The sequence below is a fragment of the Anoplopoma fimbria genome, chromosome 11 (assembly GCF_027596085.1).
Source record: "Anoplopoma fimbria isolate UVic2021 breed Golden Eagle Sablefish chromosome 11, Afim_UVic_2022, whole genome shotgun sequence".
Lineage (NCBI taxonomy): Eukaryota > Metazoa > Chordata > Actinopteri > Perciformes > Anoplopomatidae > Anoplopoma > Anoplopoma fimbria.
In genome coordinates, this window is record NC_072459.1 from 23,597,459 (window position 1) to 23,623,441 (window position 25,983).

The 25,983-nt window shown below is 40.6% G+C and overlaps 2 protein-coding genes across 6 annotated transcripts; both read right to left on the reverse strand.

The window, feature by feature from the left end:
- Window positions 1-10,461, reverse strand: tefb (TEF transcription factor, PAR bZIP family member b). 2 transcript variants are annotated; one of them, XM_054606740.1, is made up of 4 exons: window positions 9,893-10,461; window positions 4,933-5,508; window positions 4,123-4,325; window positions 1-3,669 (listed from the first exon to the last, which is right to left on the reverse strand). In XM_054606740.1, exons 1-4 carry the CDS (start codon window positions 9,996-9,998, stop codon window positions 3,454-3,456), a joined length of 1,101 nt encoding a protein of 366 aa, XP_054462715.1. In that variant the 5' UTR covers window positions 9,999-10,461; the 3' UTR covers window positions 1-3,453. The 2 variants fall into 2 exon arrangements, with proteins under 2 accessions (XP_054462715.1, XP_054462714.1); XM_054606739.1 differs by lacking the exon at window positions 9,893-10,461 and adding an exon at window positions 6,087-6,432.
- A 95-nt stretch (window positions 10,462-10,556) lies between these two features.
- Window positions 10,557-25,930, reverse strand: zc3h7ba (zinc finger CCCH-type containing 7Ba). 4 transcript variants are annotated; one of them, XM_054606735.1, is made up of 23 exons: window positions 25,703-25,930; window positions 25,398-25,465; window positions 25,229-25,265; window positions 24,383-24,580; window positions 23,252-23,410; window positions 21,502-21,582; window positions 21,086-21,145; window positions 20,787-20,841; window positions 20,456-20,628; window positions 18,863-19,448; window positions 18,389-18,450; window positions 18,202-18,295; window positions 17,832-17,993; window positions 14,257-14,471; window positions 13,764-13,864; window positions 13,440-13,621; window positions 13,189-13,271; window positions 12,930-13,090; window positions 12,552-12,657; window positions 12,193-12,301; window positions 11,695-11,831; window positions 11,387-11,556; window positions 10,557-11,309 (listed from the first exon to the last, which is right to left on the reverse strand). In XM_054606735.1, the coding sequence occupies exons 2-23, from the start codon at window positions 25,454-25,456 to the stop codon at window positions 11,129-11,131; spliced, it is 3,171 nt and encodes a 1,056-aa protein (XP_054462710.1). In that variant the 5' UTR covers window positions 25,457-25,465; window positions 25,703-25,930; the 3' UTR covers window positions 10,557-11,128. The 4 variants fall into 4 exon arrangements, with proteins under 4 accessions (XP_054462710.1, XP_054462712.1, XP_054462713.1 ...); XM_054606737.1 differs by having other exon boundaries at window positions 18,896-19,448; window positions 25,703-25,929; XM_054606738.1 differs by having other exon boundaries at window positions 10,558-11,309; window positions 20,456-20,586; window positions 25,703-25,926.
- Between the last annotated feature and the right edge of the window lie 53 nt (window positions 25,931-25,983).

Consider the following 25,983-nt stretch of genomic DNA (forward strand, 5'->3'; position numbering starts at 1 on the left):
TAAAATGCCAATTTATTTCAATTGCATGATACAGTTAGAACATGGTACTGCAAACACATGTTAAGGACAATACAAAAACACCTAACAGAAACATGTTTATATAAAAAGAAGAAAAATAAAGCAAAACATCACAAAACAATCAAAACTTTAAAAATCGCTATAGACTTTAAAATATTGTTTTTTATAGAGTATTGTAGCTACTTTGAATAGCAAACAAGGACGTTGTGTCATTGATGCGCAGCACACAAAGCCCAGTGCGTACAGTTCCAGAAGTGAAAGAAACAGTAGCAGTTTAGACCTACAGATGTAGATGCTAATTTGCACCACCTACATGCAAAGAAAGCAATGGCACTATAACACTGGTGCCACCTGCTGGCAAAGTACTACAACTGCAGTTTTTCATATGCTTTGGTAATATTTAATACTTACTGTTGTATCGCTACTTTCTTTTTTAGCAAACCTTTAAAATAAGGTTTAAAAAAATGAGTTCCTATAAAAGGTGAAACATGCTGCCGTTACGTTTATGCCTGCAGGTGGCGCATAGTGGTTCTAATAGTGCAGCAGCTATTACTATCTTTGTCTGTAGGTGGGGACAGACAGCTGCAGATCTGTTGCTATTATCTTCCTTTCATATTTGTAGCACAGTTTGTCACGTATTGAACTGGAGAATTTACACCCTGCTAAATGACAATGAGCAGGTTTGAGAGTTACAGCCGGTTCCATGAGGTGCGTTGCATCAAAACAAGAAAGAAGAAATTGCTACATACTGTGTGCAGTACTATGAATGAGTTGTCTTCTAAAAGACTCTGTTGACCAGTATGTTTAGTCAGCCCGATGCAGTACATTTTAATTAAGTAAAAAAAATAAAAATAAAATAAAAGTACTACATTGATGTATAAACAGCATTATGTAGCCAAAGCCAAGTTTCAATGTCATTGCAACATAAAACACATTGCTAAGAAATGTTTCCCAGGAAAACTGGAACAAACACAGGATCTATCGAGAAAAACACAAAATCACAAACTGATCCAGTGTCATCTAGAAATAGATCAATCTTCAGTAAATAGACAACAATCCACACAGTGATCAAAAGATGCTGTTTTCAGTTGATGTTTGTCCCAAGGTCAAGCACTGGCTGCACAAGGAAGGGTGGCGCTATTATGCTATTAAGTCATAAACACATAACATTATAGCAAAGATGCTATGCTTTTTCTTTTGACAGAGCTGTACAAGAGACCATCAACCTACCCATCCAAAAACATGTCTAGTTTTCAGTGATGGTTTACAGACATAAGTACACTTGGTGTTAAATATTCAAGAAAAACAAAATGGACAAGTTTACTGGGTTTCATGCATTAGGATCCTAGACTACAGAGGATCTGAACTGGAAGCACAAATGACTTTGGGGCATTTCTATTTAGAACATCAGAACAATTACAACATCATCAATGTAATAAAACGAGCATTACATAACAGAGTATTATTGCCACACTTATTTTCTTTCAGAGATTACGGCGATTATGAGCACAAGCCAACCGATGACAAAATGTGCATCAGGCAAAGACACTTGAGATACAGAGTCCCATAAAAGTCTGTCATTTATTTACTAATTCTGACACAGAGTCAGTTTAGCAAAAATAACTCAATTTATCAAGTCAGAGTATATTTTTTTTTGTCAAAAGGAACTAAGCTGCTTTTTATGTGCTTTCTGCTTCAACTACCACCACTTTGTAGCCCTGCATAACTTTTCACCATTTAAAATAGGAAGTGCTGGATGAGGTAAACAAGAGTGTGCCCTGTCCTTTGTGTGTTCAAACACATGCTGTATGTATATAGAGCGGATCAAAATCCCATAAAACTATATAAATCTGTTTTTAAAACAAACATCCAAAAGCACAGTTTACCCTTTGATTTCCCTGCATTGGTTTCATAAGAAGAATTGATCCTCAATGGAAAATATTTATCCAACATATTGTTGTACATCACAATCAACAGATGCATTATTACCATCAGAATAAATACAGCACTCATTGACTATTTGGCAAATATGAGGAATAGTATTGGGTTAGTAAAGACACAGTCAGAATTCCTGCCTTGGGAAATAAAGACCATGAGACAATCATTTATTTACAAGGTTTAGAAGCAGTCAACTACGGGACTGGCTTTTTTTTTTCTTTTAAATCAATCCAGGCGTCACTACACCATAAGCAGGCAGGCAGTGTTTCTAACGACCTCCACCTGCAATGTGCAGTAAAATAAACATCCCTACGCATTAACATACCCCTCCACCGGTGAGGGCCCTGGAGATCATCAGACATATGCCTTCCAAAGCAACCTACGGGGAAAAAAACTACAACTCTGTTTTCATTTGTAAAATATCATCATCTTCTAAAGAAAACCAAAGTCTCTTCTCCTGTAAAAAATATCTTATGTGAGGCTCTGGAAGCTGATCTGAGGTTAGTAGAATAGGAAACTAGATCATAGTAGCTTTAAATTGAAGGTCATGCATGGTTTTGTTCCTTAATAGGAGCTACTCTGTCTCCCATGGTGCTGGTAAATAAAGAAGATATCTGCCACCACTGTAATCTTTACTGTTTTTGTAGATAAAGTGGATAACACGCTGATACACTCTGTATCTCTGTGGTGCAGGAAGATGGCTATATGTACAAACGGTTTTCGTGTGCGCGCAGAGGCGTGTATGAGGGTTACAAGACGGAAGAACCGCGACCGAACCTCACCGCTAACCGACTCTCGTCCTTCTCTCCTCTGCCGACCTGAGGTCTTTGTCTTCCTTTCTCTGGGGCTAGAAGTACCACTGTGAATGTGTCTCCTGCTCCTTTATCATGCATTCATCAGTTCCTCTCCTACCCTGCCGTGAGTTAACCAACTCCCTTCGACGACTTTAAAAGGAAGTACAGACACAAACATAAGGAAATGTGAGGGGCGGGGCCAGTGTGCACTGTTTCTAAATACAGGACTTCTAACTGACTCATGCTTTGGTCCCCTAAGAAGAAGAAGTGCTGTGCAGTGATGAAAACTGATTTGTGTGGTGGTTAAAATCCTGTGATTCTTTTAGACCAGTCTGCACTTTTCATATTTCCTGACGTTCTTGAAGCCGTCTCGTGACTGACCAGATGTGTGTTTGACCGCGGGAGTGTCCACAATCGCCCCCTTCCTCTCTTGAGTGTAGGAGCCAGGCGCTCTCCACAGGCCTACCTGTGACCACCACTCCCATCATGCCTCACTGCCTGCCAGTGTGTATCCAAAAACTCCAGCATCATGTTAGAAAAACAGCAGCTGGAGTTCGACACAGTGACTGGAGGTCAGTAAAGACAACAGTACAAATTTAGATTCCCTTGGTGGTTTGTGTCTGTGTTGAATTCTGCGGGGAAGGGAGTTCTGCTTTTATGTCTCATTGATACTTTTATTTTGGGGGGTTTGATCTGAGTTCCCTTACAGCGACCCGTACTTCGCCTCGTATCGGGACAGGATGTTCTTGCAGCGGCCGCAGTCCTTCCGCATCTCTGCCACTTGCTGGCGCAGCGCCGCGTTCTCCCGCTCCAGGAAGGAGGCGCGCACCGTGATCTGGTTCTCCTTCAGCCGCCGCGCGTCACGGGAACGCTTCGCTGCCACGTTGTTCTTCTTTCTCCTGCACCAGTATTTGTCATCCTGGGGGAACGAGAATGTGGAAAGTGAATGAAAAAGACAGAATGGGAGAGGTAGAGATGAACATAAACAACATTGGCAAGGGATTTGAAACGAACGAACATCTGTGTTGTGAACACACCCACCCCCATCTTTGATCTCTAAAGCCGCCACTCTGTTTGTGGCAGTTGGACACCCAGTCCAACTGCAACCGCACTGTGTCATCGCTTTTAATAATGTCAACAGGTTTTTTTTACAATTAAAAGTTCTCTAGATATGCTCTCTTTTGGATTTAAGCACCTTAAATATTTTTCCCTTTACTATTGTTAAATCAGAAATGTCTAGTGTGTGTTTGATTTTTTGGAAAATAAATACTAATTGTACAGCCACTATGTCATTTATGACCACTATCTATCAGCTTTGGAACAAACAGCTGTGTTTCTTTGGTGTCCAATCCAGACAGTTAGATTCGCCTACCTTCTGCTCATCAGGAACGAACACCTTCTTGGCCTTCTTGATCATAGGCTGCGGTTTCAGCTCCTCGTCGGAGAACTTGTGTTTGCGCGGGTTGAACAGCTCACCCCCCGGCACACTGGACAGGACCAGGTCTGTGGGATCCGGCTGGAAGTTAATGTCCACCTCGATGGCTTCTGGATCGATGGGGGAGGGAGTGTTACGATCTGCAGGTATGGAGGGACAAGAGTAAGTTTGGGTACAAGGGAGGCCACTCCAATTCAACAGAACTAACTACACTCCTCAGACAACACAAGGAAATGTCTTTCCTAAGGATGTTACATTTTTTATGTAAATGCAGCAGCTGCATGTTTTGGCTTCTGTGTGAGCTTTGTGTTCATACGCAAATTGTGATTGTGAGAGTTGATTATCCTTCTCATAAGTTATATACATTCTGATTATAGATATTTTGGTAATGTAAAGATTCTCAACAGAGCTGCATGTTTTTCGTGTTGTTTTGGCCATCTGCCAAACATATTTATACTATAGCATGGGCTCAAAGGTCAGGTTTTGTCTGTGTGTTTACATATGCAATATTAGTTACCACAGCGTCTACTGGGGCAACTAAGAGTTCACACTACATCTAGAACTATACAACTTCAGTTGAAACAAATAGCATACTTCAGTGTCCAGTAGTCAGTCTATTTGTAATGGGGGATTTAAAAAGGAACAGAAAATAATAACAATAAACAGTATGCGTTATCTTAAATCTCATAAATAGGAACAGTATATTAAAAAACACATCCAAAATAATATAATAAATCTATGTCTCACCTGTCTTCTTCACTTCCACTTCTGATGTTGCCTCCCCAGACAAAGATTCCTCCTCTTCTTCCTCTTCTTCTTCTTCTTCTTCTTCTTCTTCTTCTTCTTCTTCTTCTTCTTCCTCTTCTTCTTCCTCTATCTTAGCTGGTAGTAACGTAGTCACTGTCACTGGTTCATCTGGCTCAGAGGTGACCGTAGAGGTGGCAGAGATAGACGGGGTTGTTGCCGAGGCGGGGTCAGGGGCAGATGCAGTAGAAGTAGTAGTAGTAGTAGTAGTAGTAGCTGTTGGAATAACCCTAGGGACAAATTTACCTTTGAATCCCACTGAGGCCAAAGTCTTCTGCAGCTCCTCCTCCTCCAGGGTCACAGGGATCCCGTTCTCCAGGAGGAACTCATCCAGGTCCATGTACTCCAAGTGGAAGGTCTCCCCATCGTAGGGAATGGTCTTGTCCCAAATGGCTGGGGTTAGGGAGGCTGATACCCCCCCTCCGCCTCCTCCGCCTCTAGAGCCTGCACCAGTACTGGCTGCTCCGGCCCCGCCCCCCTCCACATCCTCAGAGGAGCACAGCTTCTCTTTCTCTATTTCTGCATGATAGACGAGAGACCAGACATAAAAGACAGTGGTTAAATAAATGAAATATTTTTCCTGTGCACACAAAACGACAACAGGGGTCCTTTCAGAGAGTCTCAGTAGGCTGCACACACAAGAAAGGCTAATCAGCAGATAGAGAGAGGGGGTGTGGTAGTGATAATGTCACATCTGACAAAACAGAGGGACTAAAACAAGGTCTGTCAATAAGTTGGAAAGTGAGATGCTTGATACCAAGATGGAACCAGAAAGGAAGGTAAAGACACTGGACCGGTGCGTTCAATGACAGTCAGACATGTTTGTGTTTCTGTCCTCTCCCAGCCTGTGATGGGAGCTGCTGGGAGAGCAGCAGAGAGGAGCTGGAACTTTGTGTTCTTTTCTCGTCTGCTCGCAGCCTCGGATGAGACGGGCTGCGAGCAGCACACGGCGTGTCCGTCACCATCCAGACTGATGGACGGTCATCGTCTCATCAAAGTAGAATTGAGTATTTTGGCGCATATGGCTGAATAACGTCTCCGCACAGTGTCGGTAACATGACAGAAACAAGCGCTCCTGTTCCGCCTCCTCATCTTACCGTCGTCGCCTTCCTCCAGGATGTTAGGAGGAGGGATGTCCATGATCTTCTTTAAAACAAAAGGAAAGCACTTCTGCGGGGCCGTGGTAGCGGCTGTCACCGCTTCACCAGACATGGTTCCTGCCTGCTTCACCGGGAGGCGACGGCAGCACACTGATGCTGCGTTCAGGCTGCTACCAACGCGTTGGACACCAAAACAACACAACCGAGCGCTCATTGGATATTCATGAGCAGAGCGCCCCGCCCACTCCTAGAATAGTAGCATGTGATTGGCTGTCAGTGCTGTTAGTTAATGTGTGGATGTAAATGCACACAGTGTCTGTGTTTTGGTTCAAGGACTTCTCGTTGGCCGTAAATAGTCCACATGAAGATCAATTATATACAAAGACCGTAAAGTCCCTTATTACATACAGTCTATGGGACAATAACAACATACAGACAGTAACAACATACAGTCTATGGGACAGTAACAACATACAGTCTATGGGACAATAACAACATACAGTCTATGGGACAATAACAATACAGTCTATGGGACAATAACAACATACAGTCTATGGGACAGTAACAACATACAGTCTATGGGACAATAACAGTCTATAGGACAATAACAACACACAGTCTATAGGACAATAACAACACACAGTAACAACATACAGTCTATGGGACAGTAACAACATACAGTCTATGGGACAATAACAACATACAGTCTATGGGACAATAACAACATACAGTCTATGGGACAATAACAACACACAGTAACAACATACAGTCTATGGGACAATAACAACACACAGTAACAACATACAGTCTATGGGACAATAACAACATACAGTCTATGGGACAATAACAACACACAGTAACAACATACAGTCTATGGGACAATAACAACACACAGTAACAACATACAGTCTATGGGACAATAACAACATACAGTCTATGGGACAATAACAACATACAGTCTATGGGACAATAACAACATACAGTCTATGGGACAATAACAACACACAGTAACAACATACAGTCTATGGGACAATAACAACATACAGTAACAACATACAGTCTATGGGACAATAACAACATACAGTCTATGGGACAATAACAACATACAGTCTATGGGACAGTAACAACACACAGACAATAACAACATACAGTCTATGGGACAATAACAACATACAGTAACAACATACAGTCTCGTGTAACAAGCCAACATATCTTTTGAATGGAAAGTGTCACTAAATGACACATCTGCACACCTCCATCATTACTACAGAGAACACAGTGTGCTCGTGCACAGACTTCATAGTCTAACCCAAGGACACTCGTGGCAAAACACGTGCCCCCCCCACCGTCCTCACGTGAAAGTACAGTCTGTCAGGGGGCGTGGCTTCAGATGTTTACCACGTGTGGGTTGGAAGAGCTAAAGTTCACAGAGAACAGCTCCTCACCAGCCAGCTCCAAGTTATTATTATTATTATAATTCACCACAACTCGTTTATCACAGAGTACTCTCTCCTCACCAGCCAGCTCCAAGTTATTATTATTATTATTATTATTATTATAATTCACCACAACTCGTTTGTTTATATATTTAGTTTTGTATCCATTGTTTGTTTATTTCTTTAGATAAGCTGTAGGTAGTTTTATGGTATTCGCTTATTATGTTGGGAACATTTTGGGTACACTAAGTACATTTTTATGCTTTTTTTCTCTTTTTTTTTTCTCCAATCTTCCACATCCAACGCTAGTGTGTGGCACATTAACCACAAACAATCATTTAATGATGTGTAGTACCTCGCCTGTGCTTGTGCAAAAAGTCATTATTAAGAGTATTTCAGGATACAGAGTTGCTATTTCTTGTTACTTGCTAAATATCCTGCAGAGCTTCTTGAAAAAAAGCCTTAGGCCCAAGGAGTTGTTTTTCGGCAACATGCAAACATCTTATAGCCTAGAATAACAATTCTTAGAATAAACTGTTCTTTGTGACCTTGACTGTCCATGAAGCAGGTCAAATAGGTGGCCTTGTGGTCCAGCTTTTGTTTTGGGACAAATAAGCTAAAAAACATTTTGTTAGAAGGTGAATAAAAAGAAAGGTTGAGAGTATTATCAGTGTCCTCACCAAAGCAGGAGGGGCTTTTACAAACAAACTACAGTATGAGCATGTAGCATGGCAAAAAAAATGCAATGTGCTCAACAAAGAATAATCAGTGTGCTGGTGCTGTTTACAGACCTATAATTGATTTATTGATCTTAATTTTGGTCTAAATATTAAAATAAATTATGAAATGTAGCAAAAAAAGAGGGAATATTCCTTATTTTTCTGCATTATAGCATGGATCTGCACCAATAATTCTGCTTAAAGACAAGAAATACACAAGGAGAAAGAGAGAAAGAGAAATCAGGCTCGACATGCAGGTAAATTGCATCTGCTCGAAGTTGTATTATGTTGTGAGATTTACTGAAAAAACTCACCACATGGCTGCCTTATTTATTCATTAATGTGTCAGCGCAAGAAGCAAATATGGCAGCAATATGTGTCAATGCTGGCAGCACAAGATAATGAAAATTCAAAGAATTATGCTATTTGTAATTATGTTTGCCTACGTTCCAATGATACACATGTGAACAATTAATATAGTACAAAAAATATGATGTCAGTTCATTCTTAAGTGTCTTTTTACATGCTGAATTTAAATCCCTGTAGACCCCTAATTTGCATTCCATGAGTTTCTAGTCAAATTTAGTCAGCGAATGCAACATATTTTTATAATTTTATGATAGAATATGTTTTCAGCATAGTAAAAGAGCATAATAGCAAAGTAAAGTTATTTTTCAGTGTGACAAAGGGTCAGTTTCACTTTTATTTGGAAGTCTGATCATACACAGTCCTCACCATCTGCTGGAGTGCTTTTTCGACACGTGCAGAACAGCGAAGGGGAAAAACACTTAAAGTAAGTAAGAAAGGGGCATTCCTGAGGCTTAGTGGTTACAGTACCATGACATGGGATCGTATCAGGTTCAACTGCAGCTGAGGGCATTGTGTTGCATGTCATCCACCCCCACGCTCACCTTGTGATACCTCTCTGTCTCTGTCAACTACTGAATAAACAGGCTGGAAAATATTATTTTTAAAAGCGAGAAAGTATTCAAGAATAACCAAGTGCACAAATAAACTAATGATGTGATGAAACCGTGAAGGAGGACTGTTTCAGTGTTGTTGCATCAGTTGCAGGATGCTGTAATGTGACTGCATGAGAACCTGCTACCTACACTACACCACACTGATGACTGAACAGTAGTAATCAATATGAGATGAGCTGCTCATTGCAGCAGCAGTGAGGTATGCATGAGGGAGGGGAACAGTTCATATTTAATCCCAATGTAATAAGAGTTTTAAAGTTTTACAATCGCTCACACAACATTATTTAAGTTGTCTACTAGTTCTTATACTTTCTCATCAATGGTGGAAGAAGGATTAGATATTTTATTTAAATATGGTGGCAATAACTACATGTAAAAATTCTAGTCTTGAATTGTAAATTTTACTATAGTACTTATAGCAGCAAAACAACTTAGAGCCTCAACAGTTACATTTCTTATTAGGAACTAGAATGGCCACTGGAGCTAAAGCAAATATAAGCTACAATTAGGTAAAATCCACACTATGTTTAGTCACAGAAATACAGAGTAAATGGTGACTCAATAATATAATATTATAAATACATTCACATTGCACTTACAATACTTTACATTTTGATAACATGTGCAAAGCTTTGACCGTTTTCAACACCTGAAAATATTCTTACCGGTGTCATCAAAGCCAGGGAAGGAAAACGGATAGTCAGCCAAGGACCTGAGGAGATCAGGGACGTCGTTCCCGTCTCCAAAGATGGTCTGGTTGGCTGTCGACATGATGCACTGCCTGCTAAAGTATCTACGTATGAAAGACGAGTTTAACTGAGTAAGAGACGCTCAAACTTTGCAGTAACTCACATCACGGGGACGCAAGCGTCTGACCGAACAAGTGGTATTATAATTGGCAAAGGTAGCCACGCCCCCCCGCCCCGGAGCATGTTGATTCGTTCAGAGACCTGCCCGTCAGACACAGTTCACAGCCTATGAGAGAGCGAGGGGCGGGCTCTAACCCGAGCACAACAACAAACCTGTTCCACAGAGGAGGCTCCGTGGCCATCTAGTGGCATGCCTGGGTACTGCGCTAATAAGGTGGTGGCTGGTTCACAGGTTTAACTAGAAAGCAGTCTTCATTTAAATTATGAGCAAAACTATTAAGTCTCATGATAATGATCTGACCAATGTAGCAACATCAGTCTGTGATGAAAATATTATTAACCAGAATAATATACCTATGCTCCACATAAATTACAGAAAGTCAAAGCATAACACCAAAAACAAATATGTCTTTGCTAAAGTACAAGTCAGAAGTGAACTTGACAATTTTTATTAAGACTTTTTATTAAGAAAAATATTTTTTTTGGGAGTATTTTAATGCCCAGTCAAGGCCTTGAACATCCTCTCTCAGAGTGAATTGTAGAATGAAAGCTATGTCAATAATACTCGTATTATACCTGTTAAAACAGAACACAAACAGAAGGGAAAAGAACAAAACAATTCTAAATCTAAACGGCTGCATGTATGATTAAACATGAATCTTTGATGAATATTGTGATGAGCAGTGTGTCTTTGTATCTGCTGTGTTTTTAAAAGTGGCATCAACGTGAGCCTTACCTTCACAATGACGAGTACTTTTTCTACTGATGTTTAAGCTTAACAGCAAAAAGTGGCTCTGATTTTCCGAACAGTAAGAGGAAATTTAAATATTTAGAGTAAGGAGTATTTGGCATGTTTGAGAATGCAAATACATGTGTTTCATGAATTATGTCAAGCCCTCTTTTGGCAGGCAAATTGTATAAACAGCTGATCACATCACCTTTTTTATTTTGGTCATGATTTGAAAACTCTTCATAAACTGAAAGGCTAGTTTGGCAGTTAATGGCTTAGAATGTTGAAAAATATATATATTCTCAGCCCTGAAGTAGAAAGTTGAACTTCCCAAAGTCAAACTCGTCAGGCATGATGAGCATGTCCTCCCTGGCTTTTTTCAGCTTCTGTCTCAGGAAATCTCGTCTCTCAGTCCACTCCTGCAGCTCCTCTAAGCTGTGGGCGTAGTCGCAGCTCACACCGTCAGGACAGCCGCCATCAAACCTGTCACACATTAGCATCTTTTAAAAAACCAAGCTGTAAACACATGACATATCCTTTATAAGTTGATATGGTCTTACTTGGGGCAGAGTTCAATGCATGGTCCAGGGAAACGGTAGTTCCACGTCAGAGCCTCGTCCTCTCCCTCACAGCTGAACACCCGGTCCTTGTGTTTCTCAGTGGAGATGTGCTGCTGCCACTGCCGCTCACCGTTACTGTGCTTACCACACAGACGACAGTGGAAACCATTCTTAAAAAAAATAAAAAAGAGTCATCATCATCTTCTTCTTATGCATTGGCAGGAAACACAATGTGAATGTTTTTTGCTTTTTGGTGCAGGTGTTTCTGGTCTTTGACTTTACTGCACTGGTAAACAAACTGTACCCACCATTGGTTCAGCATAGTCAGTGGGCATGACGATACATTTTTCTTCTGGGACCGGCTGGGTGAGCATGGCTCCATCTGCTTGCCGGTTGTGGGTGGTTAATGACAGCCACATGTCATATATCTGCTGCATTTCCCGCACTACATACACAAATACAAATCTGTCATATAAAGTTAAAGATTTCCATCTAGATTTCTGGCCATTTTAGCAACATTTCGAGGCTGTATCTGTAGCCCTCTGCTCTCTGCTAGCAGCTCAAGCTTTAATTAACGGCTACTAGCATAACACAGCTCTGACTGAGATCTCAGTGATTTAGTTGCATTGTGGGTAATGTATGTTCCTGTTTGGACAAGGAGGAGGAACACGTGTAATAAAAAAAGACGATATCTTTGATTCAGCATCATATTAGATTTTTTCTGTACTGTGAATCCGACAATGTTCTATTCGTGCAATGCTAAATCAGTTGCATACTCTGTTGAAAGCACTAGTTTAATAACTCACAGTCATTATTCTTCATATACATCCACATCTCCCTCTCCTCTTGGCTGTGAGCAAAGGTGCAGTTCCCTGAGTAGTTACACTTCCTTTTCTTCAAAATCTGGTTGCATATCTGCCAGGAGAGAACTTAAGTTAAATTGCAATACAAACTTTCAACAGACACCACAAAAACAGGCAAACTTACACACTTCATTTCTAAAAAGCACCAGCTATACAAAATATGATAAACACAGAAGACAGGAAATGCAAGAAAGATTGGGGAATACCCCTTCTAATCAATGTGGGAATGTCTTTGATGGATCATTACCCTTGGTTGAAACTTGTTGTATTAAAGTGCATAAGCCTAGAGGAGGCACACCTACATCATACTGCACAGGGAAGTTCTTGGCATGTGGCAGCGGTCGGACCTGAACCCATTTACTTTTCTCCATGGACTTGACCAGCAGTACCCATCTCTCTTTAGTCCACCTGAAGGTGACAACACAAGAAGAGGACAGACGCTGACATTGACAGATATGGAGCTGGAAAGCTGATGGATCATTGTGAATGTCTGTGATTTACCAGGTGTATACATTGACAACATCCAACCTTTCATCTTTTTTTCAAGCAGGCTTAAAAATATCTGGCTGATTTATATATAAGATTTCTGATAAAATCTCAGGTGTATTTATACAATAGATAAATAATTGAATACACTTTTCCAAACTTGCATAGGAAGTGAGCTCATTATTTTTACTCACGTGTGCTTGGCTTTTGCATTGCAGTGCTTCAGGGCTTTGTCTGGTTCACTGATAAGTCCGTCCCGCATGCACTGAGCACAGGCAAACTTCATCCTCATGTTCGGGCTCTTCCCAACTCCTCCTCCTCTTGGTTTGCTCCCATCACCTCCGGAAGACAGCTGCTTAAAATGATATCACAATACAGATACAACATTTCCTCTTCATTTTTCAAGTTTCATCAGCTAAAATTAACTACGAAATGATCAAATTGGTTTCTTACTCTATTTCCTTGTTTGCTTGAGTTTTGCTCCTGCTTTTCAATATATTTTGTGGATACTTTCACAATCTCATCAGGGCTGATACCTGAAAATAACACAAGCATATGCAAATGTTATGAGAAACAGCACATACTATTACTAGCGTTCATCAGTGTTTGAATATACCTATTCAAGTGGACAAATACAATTTTAATTCTCTTGATTTTGTTATTTTTATATATAGATATATGTATATGTGTCTGATAGACTGCACCTGTGTCGCTCTGCACCCTCCAGGTTTTGAGCTCTATGACGGAGTGGGCATAATGACAGCTGTCCTCTTTCAGGCAGCCGTACCGGATGGCTTGACGGCACAAATCCAAGTGGCACAGGACGCTCAGCGGTCGGACCTTTTTGTAGTTCACGCTGTGGGTCCGCACCACAAACGCCAAGCACCTGACATGCAAAGACGGAGAAATCCAATTGTGTTTAAGATGGAGAGAAAGACACAAGAAGTAAAGAGTTGGCATATGAGTGAAATGAGCGAGGGAACGAGGATGAGGACTCTTAGTGGCACATTTGTTGTAAACATGCTCACTTATTGGCATCGAACGTGTGGCGAGCTTTCAGGTTAGAGCAGATGGTGTGATCGTCTCTACTGCGCTTACTGATGATTCTAGGTTTACCGTCATAGCATTCCTAGAGACAAGAAATACAGGAAAGGATGGAACAAAAGAAGACAGTACATTTGGATATTATGAGAAGACTGTCTTGACGCAACATAAATGAATATTAATGAATACATGTACTATGGTACAATAAAAAACTGTGTGAATGTTCAACACACATAGGCATATGAAGGTTAAAAACATAGATAGTGATAATACATAGTGTTTTTAATACACAATACAACTGGGACTGTATTTTGTGCTCAGTTACAAGAGTTAAAGACAGAAAAAAAATGGTATAAATTGGTAATAATAGGTATATGTAATTAAGTAAAACAAACATGACTCAAGATATGAAACCATGTTTGTATAATAATTATTATTATTGTTGTTATTATTAGAAAAGTGTATAAGAGCAGCGACCTGACAGAGGAATATGAAGATGCCCTTGTTTTCCTGCAGAAGGCGGATGATGCTGTTGACGGGGTCCAGTTTTAAACCTGATGTGTCAAACAGCAGGTTTCTGTCCAGCGTCCCTTTCCGCTCCTCCGTCCAAACGTCTATCTCCAGCTGGTTGTAGGCAAACGTGCATTGCTCCCCGTACTTGCAGAGGCCCAAATCACCGGACTTCAGCAGCTCTGACATGAAAGAAAGTAGGAAGGTCATTCTGTCACATCTACGGTCATGTGTGACATAAACCCTTTTTAAGAAGTTCCCCCTTCAACCGTTCCACCGAATTCATGCCTCATCAACAGTTCCATGTCTGGTCCGTTTCTGACCAATCAAGTTGGAGAGGACGGTTGCCTTGTTCACATAGGGTGCCTTCCCCAAAACTACCAAGTCTTATCCTATGAATCCAAACTGCCTTCCCTGACACAACTGCAAAGTATGATGAATCTCAAAGAGATGGTCACCTGGTTAAAGGAAGAAAACAGTGTAGGTGACAACAATTTGACATTGTGATCTGACCCCTGATATCAGAGTCAGGAAACAGCTCTGCAAAGACTAAAAGAGAGAACTAATGGTAAAAGGGAGTGGCAATTTATAGTTCAATTTACGACAGGATGGGCCCTGAACTGCTACTACCCCCAACATGTCATGATGTGGTCTGCTCAGTCAAACACATACAGCTCTATGCTGCTGTGAGCTAAATGCTAAAATCAGCATGATAATATAATACACAATGACAATGCTAACATGCTGATGTTTAGCAGGTATAATGTTTAACATGTTCACCATCTTAGTTTAGCATTCTAGCATGCTAACATTTGTTAATATGGTCAAAAACAAAGTAAAGCTGAGGGGAACATCATTAGTTTTGTAGGAGACAAAGTTAATAAATTTCACAGAATAAATAAAAACTTTGACCTGCTGGTGGCATTAAATGAAAAGTTAGAGGTTCTCCAAAGTCATTAGTATCCAACCTCTGGGCACCATGTTTATCTGTAGCTGTTGAGATATTTCAGACTGGACCAAAGTATTGGGGTGATTGACCGACCGTTAGAGAGAGAATTGTGTGTCAGATGGATTTTAGTGTCTATACTGCAATGCGGATAGAACGGCTAAAATCTGCTCAACTAAGGTATTCACAAAAGTATCTGTTTGGCATTAGTAATGAATTTCAGATATTGTTAATCCTACTATATTGACACCCAGCCCGATGTGCAGAGCACAAAGAGCTATTTGGAAGTTCTCCCTTTTGCAGCCCGTCAACAAATGATTAACTATGAGTTCCCTCTCGAGAATAGACAAACAGTCTAACCCTTGCCATAAAATACAACGGGACGTGCGACCTCAACCTCAAGTCTGACATCCTGAGATGTGACCTCCTCTCTTTGCATTCCAAAGGTCTGTAAAAGGAATTATCTTGTCAAACTCAATGAAACATCCATAGACATTTTCAGGTTTCCCACCGCTACAGAAGATAAACATTTCATGTCATGTTATGATCCATTTTACCTGAAAAAAATAACGCAGCAACGAATTTGAAGAGATACGCTAGTTAAGTGAATAAGAACCGTTAGCCAGTATTTACAGTGGATATAAAAAGTCTACACACCCCCGTTAAAATGAGACCAAGATAAATCATGTCAGAACTTATTCCACCATTAATGTGACCTATAACGTGAACAATTCAATTGAAAAACAAACTGAAATCTTTTAGGAAAAAAAATAAATAATAATAATGTGGTTGCATAAGTGTGCACACCCTCTTATAACTGGGGATGTGGCTGTGTTCAGAATTAACCAATCACATTGTGCAACTCATGTTAAATAGTAGTCAGTACACCTGCCATCATTTAAAGTGACTCTGATTAATTCCAAATAAAGTTCAGCTGTTCTAGTAGGATTTTCCTGATCTTTTCTTAGTTGCATCTTACAGCAAAAGCCATGGTCCGCAGAGAGCTTCCAAAGCATCAGAGGTACCTCATTGTTGAAAGGTATCAGTCAGGAGAAGGGTACAATAGAATTAGATATACCGTGGAACACAGTGAAGACAGTCATCATCAAGTGGAGAAAATATGGTACAACAGTGACATTACCAAGAACTGGACGTCCCTCCAAAATTGATGAAAAGACGAGAAGAAAACTGGTCAGGGAGGCTTCCAAGAGGCCTACAGCAACATTAAAGGAGCTGCAGGAATTTCTGGCAAGTACTGGCTGTGTACTACATGTGACAACAATCTCCCGTATTCTTCATGTGTTTGGGCTATGGGGTAGGGTGGCAAGACGGAAGCCTTTTCTTACGAAGAAAAACATCCAAGCCTGGCTAAATTTTGCAAAAACATACATGAAGTCTCCCAAAAGCATGTGGGAAAATGTGTTATGGTCTGATAAAACCAAGGTTGAACTTTTTGGCCATAATTCCAAAAGGTATGTTTGGAATTCACTGGAAAAACAACACTGCAGATCACCCAAAGAACACCATACCCACAGTGAAGCATGGTGGTGGCAGCATCATGCTGTTTTTCTTCAGCTGGAACCGGGGCATTAGTCAAGGTGGAGGGAATTATGAACGGTTCCAAATACCAGTCAATTTTGGCACAAAACCTTTAGGCTTCCATTAGAAAGCTGAAGATGAAGAGGAATTTCACCTTTCAGCACGACCCAAAGCATACATCCAAATCAACAAAAGCATGGCTTCACCAGAAGAAGATTAAAGTTCTGGAATGGCCCAGCCAGAGCCCAGACCTGAACCCAACTGAACATCTGTGGGGTGATCTGAAGAGGGCTGTGAACAGGAGATGCCCTCGCAATCTGACAGATTTGGAGCGCTTTTGCAAAGAAGAGTAGGCAAATATTGCCAAGTCAAGATGTGCCATGCTAATAGACTCCTGCCCAAAAAGACTGAGAGCTGTATTAAAATCAAAAGGTGCTTCAACAAAGTATTAGTTTAAGGGTGTGCATATTTATGCAACCAGGTTATTGTAAGTTTTTTATTTTTTTTGTTTGTTTTTCAATTGTTTTGTTCACGTTATAGGTCACATTAAAAAGGTGGAAAAAGTTCTGACATGATTTATCTTTGTCTCATTTTTTTACATCACAAAAACCTGGCATTTTAACAGGGGTGTGTAGACTTTTTATATCCACTGTAGCTGGTGTTTTGGGCTGCCACTCATTGATTTAACCCTGGCTTCCCATTCACTATTTTCCGACTCTCTAAACAATCATTTCAAAACAAGAATGTGTTTTCAAGGACACTTGGGAACCCTGATTTTTGTCTCTGGCTGTCTTTTAAGGAACAGCGTAGTTCCATTTGAACATAAGTCAATTTAGACAAAAATACTTACGTTTTTTTTTTTTATGTATTTGACGCCAGATTAAAGTGTTTCATGCAAACATACTGTACTTAGGTTATTTTCAACTGCACGGAGACATACACTCCGTATTCATGTAACATGCATTACACAAATAAGTTTTAGCTAAAAAATAACAATGAAGTCCAACAGACAATTCCCCGGGAGACATCTTCATCCATTTGATATTGAGTTACTTACCCCTGCAAAGTACAAACGGCCCGCTGAAGGTACTCCAGTTAGGAATCTGTCGTACTCTGGTCCACTCGGATGGATAACCTGACTTGAATCTGCATAACAGAATGTCTTGCTTACAGCTGTGGACCAGGTCTGGCTTGTGAACAAATGTATATATGCCTTGACCTGAAAACAAAACGGTGGAGGGTTATTTTTAAGTAGTAGGAAGCACCATGCATTTTTGGTACTTCCACTTCATAACAAAATTCTGTATTCTTAATAGTTTTTTTGCATTTCTGCCAGGGCTTCTACAACGTTAAAAGTATCATTGTGATCATTGTGGTTTCTTGCTACACTACAGTTAGTTTGAGACAGAGCTGAACCACTAACGCACCTGTCCGAGGGAAACAGGCAGAGCAGGCCTGAAGGAACTCATGAGTGGAGGACAGCGGGTTAGAGGCTGAAACCAGAGCAGGGTTATTCTTCTCCTGTGTTGCAATGGTAAGAATAAGATTTCAGTCAATGCTAACAAAACAGACAACCACAGAGCAGGTAACACAATCCATATAATCAAGCCTTACTTTGTAGTTTTTCTTTGGAGAACGCATTACTGGAGCTGCAGCAGTTTGAGAGCATGTGATACCTGAGGAGCAATGAAATAAATAAATGATGAATTATGTGTACACACTTTGTAGTAAATGGTCTACAACATGTACAGACACAAAACGTTTGTAAAAGGGGGAACACTTAAGTTACAGAAAAAAACACTTTAAATTTTGTTTATTCTCATATCCCATTGTACCCGTTTCCTACATTTCTAGTGTAACTGGGCATAAATGATGAAGTTAATTCTTTCAGATTTTTTTGGAGCAAATAATCAGATACTTTTCATTTTAAACTGGGGGCTTTCTCTTTGTAAGTCCTTCAAATGAAACAATTTGAGCGAAAAAGCAGCATCAAACTTCTATTGATCTGCTACATGCTGGTATGACCGTTATATAACAGGCCTCCAACTTTGCCAATAATATAATAAGTCACCAAGAAATCATAATCACCAGTTGAGCTGAAATCAGAGAGTGTATCCAGACCTGTTCCCCCCTTGGAGATTGGTGGCAAGGCTGCCACAACACCTTCCACTGAGGGAAACGAGTCCAGGGCATCAAGGGAGTCCAGCACGTTCACAGCTTTCACGCCAGTTTTAGGGACTTCCCCATTCTGACGGCCTGCATCAGAGACGGTCTTCAGAGGATCAAGTTCATCCAGCAAATCATCAAGGGACGTTTCCCCGGCATCAAGTTCTGTTTTGGACTCAATTCGAGCAGCACTTGGAATCGTATCCAAGAAGTCGTCCAGGGAATCGAGGCCATCCAGAACATCCAGTGCCTCGGAGGTCAGAGCTAAATTTGTGGCACCTGCGTCACCTCCACTGCCAGAGGTCAAGAGGTAGTCTAGGGCATCCAGTGTTCCACTTGTGGTGCTGTACCCACTGACTGAAAAGGAGTCCAGGGAGTTGAGTTGGCTGATGGCCGAGCTGAAGAAGGCCGGTGGTAGCTGGGGTGTTGGGGCAGGCAGGACTACAGGGACGGTGCGTTTGCAAGTGGAAGTCCTGTGTGGGATTGAGGGTGCTGCCTGGGTGGGGGTCTGGAAAACATGGACAAAGAAACTGGAGTGAAGATGGATGAAAAAAATGTGAAATGGAATAGAATGTAATAAGTATTCCTTTGAAGGTTTTGATGGATGTTGGCTGACAACTGCTGGGAAATGCAACACGTTTATGACAATATTATTACATAAACAACGGAGCAATTGATTAAGGGGACACTCATAGTGGTGACCTCACAGAGGATTATTACCCGACTCTGCAGTTTCCCTCAGCTCTGCAGATCTTTTTTTCAGCTTATTGTTTTGCAATCATCAAATTTGTTTCTAGCTATTGTTTCTAGTGGAAAAGCTCTGACTGATAAACCTGCTAAAAAATACCTGACCAGCACCAACAGACAATGTTAGCAAATAACTGGTGAAGAAAGTGCAACATCTAGCTGCTAAATAGCCAGATATTTCCCTCAGGTGTTGCCGGAGATCCACATAGAGCTTAAAATAGAGTGAATATTGGACTTATATTGGATAAATGTCGCTCTGTGCCTGATGGATATGTAAGTAAGTGATAATTTACTAATACTTTACTAATGCCAAAATTGATAGGACAGGTTGCTCAGCTGCCCCCTAGTGGCCGGAAAAGCAATTAATACAGCTTTAAAGGAAAATGTATGATTATGTTTTCCTTTTTAACGTCTGACCTCTACTGTTTCAGTCCCTTTTTTAAATAAAAATGCAAGCAAATGCATATTATCCGTTTCATAAGTCATGATGTTTGCTTTTTTTTTGTCTTCTTAAGTTAATGCTGTTTTGCATCTTTTTTTGTATCTCAAAATATATAATCTTGGAGCTTACCACTTGAGAAAATATTTCAACTGCATCACCATGTAATAATGACTTAATTTTAGAACAGATAAAAAGTGAAAGTGATGGGAAAAAAGGGATCGAAAGCGAAATTCTTTACAACAAAGGACACCTTCATTCCACTATCCTTGACACAAGTTAGTTTACTGGTCTGCAAGGACAAACACAGCACAAACGCAGATTTTTACCTCAGTTGGCTCCGTCTCATTACGGAAGCAGTCGAGCAGACTGTCCAAATCGTCTCCCATCAGCTCCGAGTCCTCCAAAGTGTTCAACGTGTCAGGAACTGAGGAGACAGCAGGTTGGTGGTAGCTGGGAACTGGGGAGGGAATGGAGGACTGAGGCATGCTGGGAAAACTGACTAAAGAGAAGCAGTATGGGTTCTTTTTATATTTTAGTTGTAATTTTCTTTCACATAATTCACAAACTTTATCAAGGAAAACATATGAAGGGACATACATGTTGCCTGTATTGTTAAGGCAACACAATTTTTAACAAGTCAAAGTCAGGAATTCACACCTGGTACGAGGCCACGCAGAGGATTCAAACCATTTCCTACAAGAGCACCAGACACCTGGAAGTGAGAAGGATAAAAAAGCATTTTTACTAAAATAAAAACAAATATAATGAGCGTATGAATATATGAGCATATGAATAAAGGCTCGGCAAAAGAAAAATCTGAAAAACATGCATCAATGACACTGAATCATGTCAGCTAAGAAACCGAAACCTTTTTGTTAGTAAACATTGTGATTTTGAATCATATTTTTTTTTTTCTAATGTTTGTTGGTGAAAGCTAGAGATAATACAGAACTTGCCTTGATGGCTTCAGCAGTCATGTTTCCATTAGCGACATCTCTCGTGATAATTCCTCCTTCCTGCAAGAGACACAATAACAGACAATATGATGTAATATGCAGTGAGACAACCAATAATCAGATAATTGTATCTACTATATGTATAAAAAACCTGGACAAACATTTTTTTTTTTATGTTGCTTTAATGTGATTTTAAGGTATTCAATTCAGTGGACAATCAAAAAAAATTCAAGTCACGATGTATACACTGCTATCACAATATGAAATGACTTCCCGTGATACAACATTTTATCCATGCCCACCCCTAGACTGCATCCTATCTGACCATGATAGAGCTGAAGGCTGAGAAAATATTTTACCATTATTTATTTACATTCTTTAGTGGACAAAATCTAAAACTTAATATTATTACTAACCTTTACGCTGACATATGGTTTCCGATTTTTCAGTCCCAGATGGATGGCCAGCTCCTGTGCGAGCTCATTCACCTGTTTGTCCTGTTAAGAGTTAAACAGACAAAGAATACATTAATACATTGCACAACCATGTAGGTACCATGTAGTGTAACCCACTTAGAACCATCTTGGAACTGTTCCAAAAAACCCTTTCTCGTCTTGTGTCTTGCATTAACTGTTCATGTAACTAATGCTATAATGTTACACATTTTAGCATCTATCCAACCCACAAGATAAGTGTGTAATATAAAATAATCATGACAGCAGTATTAACCAACACACTTCACCTTATTACAGCAGTGTTAAACAACACACTTCACCTTATTACAGCAGTGTTAAACAACACACTTCACCTTATTAGTGATATAGGATAGCCATGACAGTTGTATTAACAAACATAAAGTAACCATGACAGCTGTCTTAACAAGCACGTTTTACTTTATTACACGTAAGCTCAGGCACTCAGAAAGAGTGGAAAGGTGCTGCAAAAGGTCAGAAACGGCGTGGGAGCATCCCTGCGTCTACACACCAACTTTGAACAGCCACACCAGGCCAGGAAGGGCCTGACACACACAAATACAAATGATGAATCATATATAAATGCACATCAGGCCAGGGAGGGCCTGACACACACACAAGATGAAACAACCACCTGGCTTAAGGAGTAGGCAAAGTCGTACTCTACGAGGAAAATACCCTCTCTGTAGAAGACAGGCAAGTAATAAAGATAAGGAGATAGAACAGATTGCCCAATAAAACCCGTCCACACCAGATTCGCACATGTGCACTCGACAACATACACACACACTGAAAGATGACAGCAACCAATGGGACGTGAGCCAGTGTGGGCGGATATGCCCAGAGCTCCAACCAGGCCGCTTATAGCTAAAACAAGCTCCGCCTGCTACTTTAATATTTGACCAATAGGCTCCCTAAGGAGAACCTATGAAATCCACTGCGCACCGTGTGTTAAGCGCCTTTTTTACTTTGGTACTCTAACTTTGTTAGACATCCATCATTAGGACCGTGCACGTATAATTGCCGGAAATGTAATACTCTCACAAAGCTTGCAATAAAGCGTTTTGACTTTAACTCAACTGTTTCTCTCCGGTGTCTGACGAATCCTAAACACAACAAGTGACAATTATCCTTTTAGTTTTGAAGCAAAAAAATTGAAATCATGAAGATAATGTGATGGAGATGAGTGTCTTCATCACTTCCAAGCAAACACCAACCGCTATGATGCCTTGAGATGTACAAGTTTAGGAAACAAGGCTTAGCGCCTACAGCTATGCTAGCAACTCTGTGAGGCTGAACTTGAGCTAAATGCTCACGTCAACATGCTAACACGCTTACAATGACAACGCTAACATGCTGATGTTTACAGGGTGAAATGGCACAATGTTTGCCATGTTCACCATCTTAGATTAGCATGTTAGCATGGTAACATTTGCTAACCAGCACAAAAGAGAAAAAATGAGCACAGCTGAGGTTGATGAGAATGTCATTATTTTTTAGAAATACACCAAAGTATTGGACATACTGCAATTGTGGACCTGCTGGTGAGCCTGATAAAGTTAGGGATCACCAAATCCATTAGGGTTCATCCTGAAAGGAACATGAATGTCTGTACAAAATTTGTTGTTGATTTATGTAAATCAGTTTCTTATCCCTATAAGCATCAGCTGTCCAAATTGTCTCTTTCCTTTACCAGACGAGTAACGAGCAGACAGTCGGTGGTGCAGTTGTAGGCCTCCTTGTACTTCCCGAGCTCCTTCAAACAAAGTGCCTTCCTGTACAGCGCACTGCGGCTTTCTTTACACACTTTCAGAGCTCTGTCGCAGTCCTTCACGCCTTGCTCATGTTCCCCCTGTGGGAGACACGAGAGATGAAGATACAGGACATGGTTAAAAGACAGAGTCTCAGTCAGATTGGTTTGATTTTCTGGAAGAAACCTTATAGTTCAGGTGTGACGGATTGTGAGGAAAGAAAAGCCTGCTTTGTAAAAATAAAAGTTATATACTGAGTTAATAGTCCAAATTCTGTTTCTAACTGTTTCTAAAGGTCAAAGGTTTTGATTTTTCCAATTTCAGTGTTGAACTGAATTTATCTATCGATGCCAGGACTATCTGCTAAATATACTACGGATAAACACAAACATCTGATTTTCTAATTTTTAGAAGGATGTTGGGAATGTCATAAGTTTCGCAAGTATCTGGTCATTAACCAAAATATTGGAGTTATAACAAATTATGCCTGAGGGGGACATTAATGTCTGAATCAAATTTCAAGGCAATGCATCCAAATCACAAACGTCTGAATGACGTTTAAGCAAAAGCCAGGGGGTCATCAAAGTAATTGGGACTTATCCTCTGGGGACCATCAAATTAAGCACAAACTTTAATGGCGATCTTTACAATAGTTGTGATATTTCAATCTGGTCCTGAAGAGAAATATGCAATTAACCCTCTGCGGCATTATAATAACTTACATATCATTTATGTAAAAAATATTTTATTGATTCTTTGAAATGTAGCAAAAACTGTAGTGGACTAACCACTGGTATGTAACTGGATATTTCAGATTAAGAGTTATTAAAAGGTTGATCCACTTTTAACTGGCTCTACCAGTGACTGAGTCATGCACCGATCAGGTTTTGGGTGTGGAAAAGCCTTTGTCACAAGCCGTAGAAGCCCTACTCACAGCTGCATGTATTTTGACAAACAGCAGTCTACATCTTTGCTTCAAGTGTCTTTCTGAGCTAGACTCATACTCACTGAAACAATCTGTTTGCAAAACGGACACGGCGTGTCAGAAACACACAGGACCAGATGTGTCTTACCATGCTGTGGTAGGCTGCTGCCCGGTTCACATACAGGCTCTCCAGCAGGGCTTCTGGGATCTGGATCTCCTCTGCTGCAGCATAGTGCGAGACATTCAAGCCTTCACTGAACTCTCTCACCGCCTGCTCCCACTCCCCGTCTCTGAACGAGGCGTTGCCCTCATACAGAAGGTTGCAAACTAATCGGGTCAGGAAGTCCTATGAGGAAGGAGTAAAAGATGAATAAAGTATATTCAAAAATACCCCGACGCCCACAAAATTGGTTGTTTTAAACATTTGTCCCGTTCATACTGTCTGTTAGAAATATCACTGGATTAGCAAGTGTTTAGTCACACGCCAGGTCACGAAAGGTGAGCAGATCGCAACAGTCATTAGGATACATCATCTGGAGACCATAAATGTCTATAAACAGTTTGGTGCAGATCCATAAAATATAAAAAAATAAAAAAAAAAAAAAAAAGAGAACATCAACTATCTCAACAACAGTAAGATTCATCCTCTGCATCCTCTGCAAACAATAAATGTTGGTGCAAAATTTCATGTCAATCTGTACAATAGTTGTGAACAAGAGAAATGATTACAACAATAGGTATCGCTTTCCGAGTGAGTAATTTGAGTATTAAGTTAGAGTTTAAAAGAATCTGAAGAGCAACGAAGGAAAGATGCAGCCAGGAATGAACTAAAAGATATTAGGAGAGAAAAGAAAGAGGAATTTAAGTGAAAAACAAAACAGAGAGCATAGATAGAAGTCTGTGATTTCATAATGTGCATAGATCCCAGAGCGAAAGAGTAAAGAGACAGTGGAGACAGACATAACATCTTTGTGTTTGTAATAACAGCTGGTACCTGGTAGCCCTCAGGATCCGGATAAGCCAGCGAAGACCTAGAACACAAGATGTAAACTTGCTTAGAAAAGTTCTGAGACAACTGGTTATCAAGGATGTGAGTCATTCGTGGCCATGGAAGGTTTCACTTTCTGCCAGGGTGAACTCAATCAAACAAAAAAGCATCTCACTGTATAAACTTCAGAGAGTTCTTTATTTCCTCCTTGCGTTTGTGTCTGGCAGGGTCCATGCTTGGTATCTGAGGAGAAGATAAACAGACAACCAGTGAAGTTAGAAGCTAAGACTGCCTGATGTTGTGGTGGTGGTGCTATGAAGGGTAAACCCAGTTCCTCCAAGAGCAGAAAGTTAAGAAACAAACACCTTTGTCACCTCGTGCAAAGACACTTACCGAGTTCGGCTTTACGTTCATTCCGGACTTACTAAATCAAACCAACATGCAAACCCTGAGCCAACACATATCCTCAGACACACCTACCTAGAGAAGCGAGGGGAAGTTCATTGAACCAAATAGATGTTTAAAGTCATTCAGTGTCCAACTTTCTGCAGCTGGGAGGTCGAGCAGACGCTGGTAAACAGCGAGCCGAGGAGGAAGACTCCCTTCGAGGCTCTGTTACTGACTTCAGCCCGCAGTTAAGTTTCGATTCCCAGCAGCCCTCGTTCATCCCGAGCCAGCTGCAGACCTGCACACTGGCCCTTTAAGGACGCAGCGTGCAGCAGCCCTGCTCACGTTCTGTCAGGCAGCTCTTCCTGTGTAAA

Excerpts from the sequence above, each read along its gene's own strand:
- tefb (XM_054606739.1), bottom strand. The coding sequence starts at position 6,303 with ATGAGCGCTCGGTTGTGTTGTTTTGGTGTCCAACGCGTTGGTAGCAGC. Across the intron at positions 5,509-6,086 it reads CCTGGAGGAAGGCGACGACG|AAATAGAGAAAGAGAAGCTG; the intron begins GTAAGATGAGGA and ends TCTATCATGCAG. Across the intron at positions 3,670-4,122 it reads TCGTTCCTGATGAGCAGAAG|GATGACAAATACTGGTGCAG; the intron begins GTAGGCGAATCT and ends TCGTTCCCCCAG.
- zc3h7ba (XM_054606735.1), bottom strand. The coding sequence starts at position 25,456 with ATGGACCCTGCCAGACACAAACGCAAGGAGGAAATAAAGAACTCTCTG. Across the intron at positions 24,581-25,228 it reads CGGATCCTGAGGGCTACCAG|GACTTCCTGACCCGATTAGT; the intron begins GTACCAGCTGTT and ends CCTTCCTCATAG. Across the intron at positions 20,629-20,786 it reads TCTGCGTGGCCTCGTACCAG|TCAGTTTTCCCAGCATGCCT; the intron begins GTGTGAATTCCT and ends GCTTCTCTTTAG.